Source organism: Tachysurus fulvidraco, chromosome 4 (genome assembly GCF_022655615.1).
Source record: "Tachysurus fulvidraco isolate hzauxx_2018 chromosome 4, HZAU_PFXX_2.0, whole genome shotgun sequence".
NCBI lineage: Eukaryota > Metazoa > Chordata > Actinopteri > Siluriformes > Bagridae > Tachysurus > Tachysurus fulvidraco.
Window position 1 is genome coordinate 716,962 of NC_062521.1, and position 2,500 is coordinate 719,461.

Genomic DNA, 2,500 nt, shown 5'->3' on the forward strand with positions numbered 1-2,500 from the left:
TGGTTTTGGCACGGGCTGAATGACGCAGCCCGGTTTAGGCATGATGGGCAAGGCATACGCATGATCTGCTCCAGATGCAGCGTCTTCTGCCTCTTGGGATTTTTCCTCTACGGCACACCCGGGTGCTACAGCCTGCTCGGAAAAGGTTCTCTCAATGGCTGAGCAGCTGTTTTCCTTTAGGTCCTCTCCCTCGGTTGGCTCATCACAAATCGTGGCTGTCCTTCGGTTCATTTCCACAACAGGGCGCTGTTCTGGAGGCGGTGTCCGGACGGCGGGATCTAGTGGCTGCACATTGCAGCTGCCATTAACGATCACGTTACAAGGCGTAGCTGTACCTGGCTCCGTCTTAGTCACCCCGATGCTGGCCACGTGTGTAGAAAGGCTGCATGGAATTGGTTGAGATAGTAAAGGCGTAGCGCTGCAGAATGAAGGGTCAGCACAAGGCAGAATAATGTTGTTCAGTGGGCTTTTAACCTCTGTGTCTCTGTCTTTTTGAGCTTCCTCTAATGGTCCGATGCTGCACGAATCTCTCTCGATCATTTCACGTTCACCCGCTCTCGACACGCTAAGACCAGTGGGTGTGGTTGATTCAGGCTCAGGCTTCACCTGCACGCATGGCGCAGCTCTCTGGATCACTAGCTGCTGCCGGGAGCGCCTGTTCGTCGTCAAGTCAATTATTCCGTTTGCTGGTGCTTCTGTAGGGGATCCTGGATTTGATGGACTGGAACTTCCGGAACTTTCTATCTTAATCGAGTTCATACTGTGCCGTTCCGTCTGGCTGGAAATGCCTGGAGAAAGCACATCTGAGCTGGAGGAATTTTGCTTCTGTGCTCCACCTTCTCCTCTGGATGAACTGGGGGAGATGGACGAGTCCTGCAAGTCACTGTGCTCACCAGAAAGATCCGGAAGCATGCCATCATTCCCCGGGCGATCGCCGGATGCCTTTGGACTGATTGGTATAGGAACAGGGATGGGAATCGGGACCGGTAATGGCACAATTACAGGATATGGCACTAAAAGCATCGGAGGAGGTACTAACGGCGCCAGTGATGGCATTCCAAAGTTCATCATAGGTGGCATTGGTATGGGCCCTGGTGGCATGATGTTAACCGGCGGAAAGGGAAGTCCAGGTATGTGGGCACCTGGATGAGGGGGCATTATTCCAGGAGGGTTAACCGGCAAGGTGGGGGTGGAAGAGGGGTGGACATGGGGTGAAAGCAAGGGTCGGTGCATGGGACTTGACGGAGGACCCAAGGTCCGAGGTGGTGGAGGTGGCCCAATTCCAGGAATCATAGGATTAGGAAGGGGGCTGTTGGGGCCAGCGGGGCGTAGAAAGGGAGGTCGCATTTGGTGCATCATCTGGTGCTCCATGAAGAATGGCAGGGGAACTGGGCCACGGGGTGTCATTATCATTGGAGGGCTTCCATTGGGCACCACACCCATGGATGGGTGAATTCCAGGAGCAGGGGGTGGTGGCAGGGGTGGTGGCGGGGGTAACGTCGGACTCTCATGTGGCCTTGGCGTGGGCATTTTCACCGAAGATGAGGATGATGAAGACACTGAACCTGCAGCGCTGGAATCAGAGGGTGACGCAGACACAGATCCTGAGTGTCCAGCCCCGGATGCGGTTGCCCCTGGAGATGATGCCTTGCGGGGCCTTAGTTCGCTAAAAGGTGAATTCCAAGATTCAGGGGTCAGAAGTTGGACCCCGGGGTTTGCTTCCGTTTTTCCGTCTCCGGACGGATACAGAGGGTTACACAGTCCACCGGGCAGAGCAGCCTGGGTTTCTTTATAAAAGATGTCCATCTTGTACTGATTGAGACACTTAGCGCTGCAAAACTGGAGCCGGCGTTCACCCGAGCCAAAATCCAGATACTCTTTAGTGTGGCGGATGTGTTTGCACCAGTCACACACCTGTAAACACACACACACAACATGTAAATGTTTTAACTCACCAACATTATCAGAGCATCAGGAAGTGCTACAAAATAAATAATTTATTTATGAGTTATTCTCAGTACTTTGACTTAAACGTACGCGTGGGTTTAAAAATATAAACTCGAGTAAAATTTTATTATCTGCCTAAAGTTAGTCCTCATCTTTTTTATCCAAACACCAAATGTCCATTTTCCTGTTGTGGGGGAACAACTTTCACACAACATCTCTCTCTCTCTCTCTCTCTCTCTCTCTTTCTCTCTCTCTCTCTCTCTCTCTCTCTCTCTCTCTCTCACACACACACACACACACACACAGAGTCACTGCTTGTCACAGTCAGTCGCCTCTGGCAGAGCCGCAGGGTCAAACACAGGCAGTCACGACTAAAAGGTTTTCCCTTCAAGGAACAATCAAATGTGTGTGTGTGTGTGTGTGTGTGTGTGTGTGTGTATACACACAAAACTAGATGTGTATTCAAGGTGACACTAACGGAACCTGACAAGGACATGTCTGAAAAGGAGACCTGTGCGTGTGTGTGTGTGTGTGTGTGTGTGTGTGTGTGTGT

General features: G+C 51.6%; 1 protein-coding gene across 7 annotated transcripts in view; it reads right to left on the minus strand.

Annotated features, from left to right (window-relative positions):
- The window catches only part of sobpa (sine oculis binding protein homolog (Drosophila) a), a 28,864-nt gene that overhangs the window by 1,378 nt on the left and 24,986 nt on the right, over window positions 1-2,500 (minus strand). For all 7 annotated transcript variants that reach the window (XM_047812832.1, XM_047812834.1, XM_047812831.1 and 4 more), the window contains one exon: window positions 1-1,914. This exon is cut by the window's left edge and continues 140 nt beyond it. In XM_047812832.1, the coding sequence (XP_047668788.1) occupies window positions 1-1,914 (1,914 nt within the window). The remainder of the gene's footprint in view (window positions 1,915-2,500) is intronic.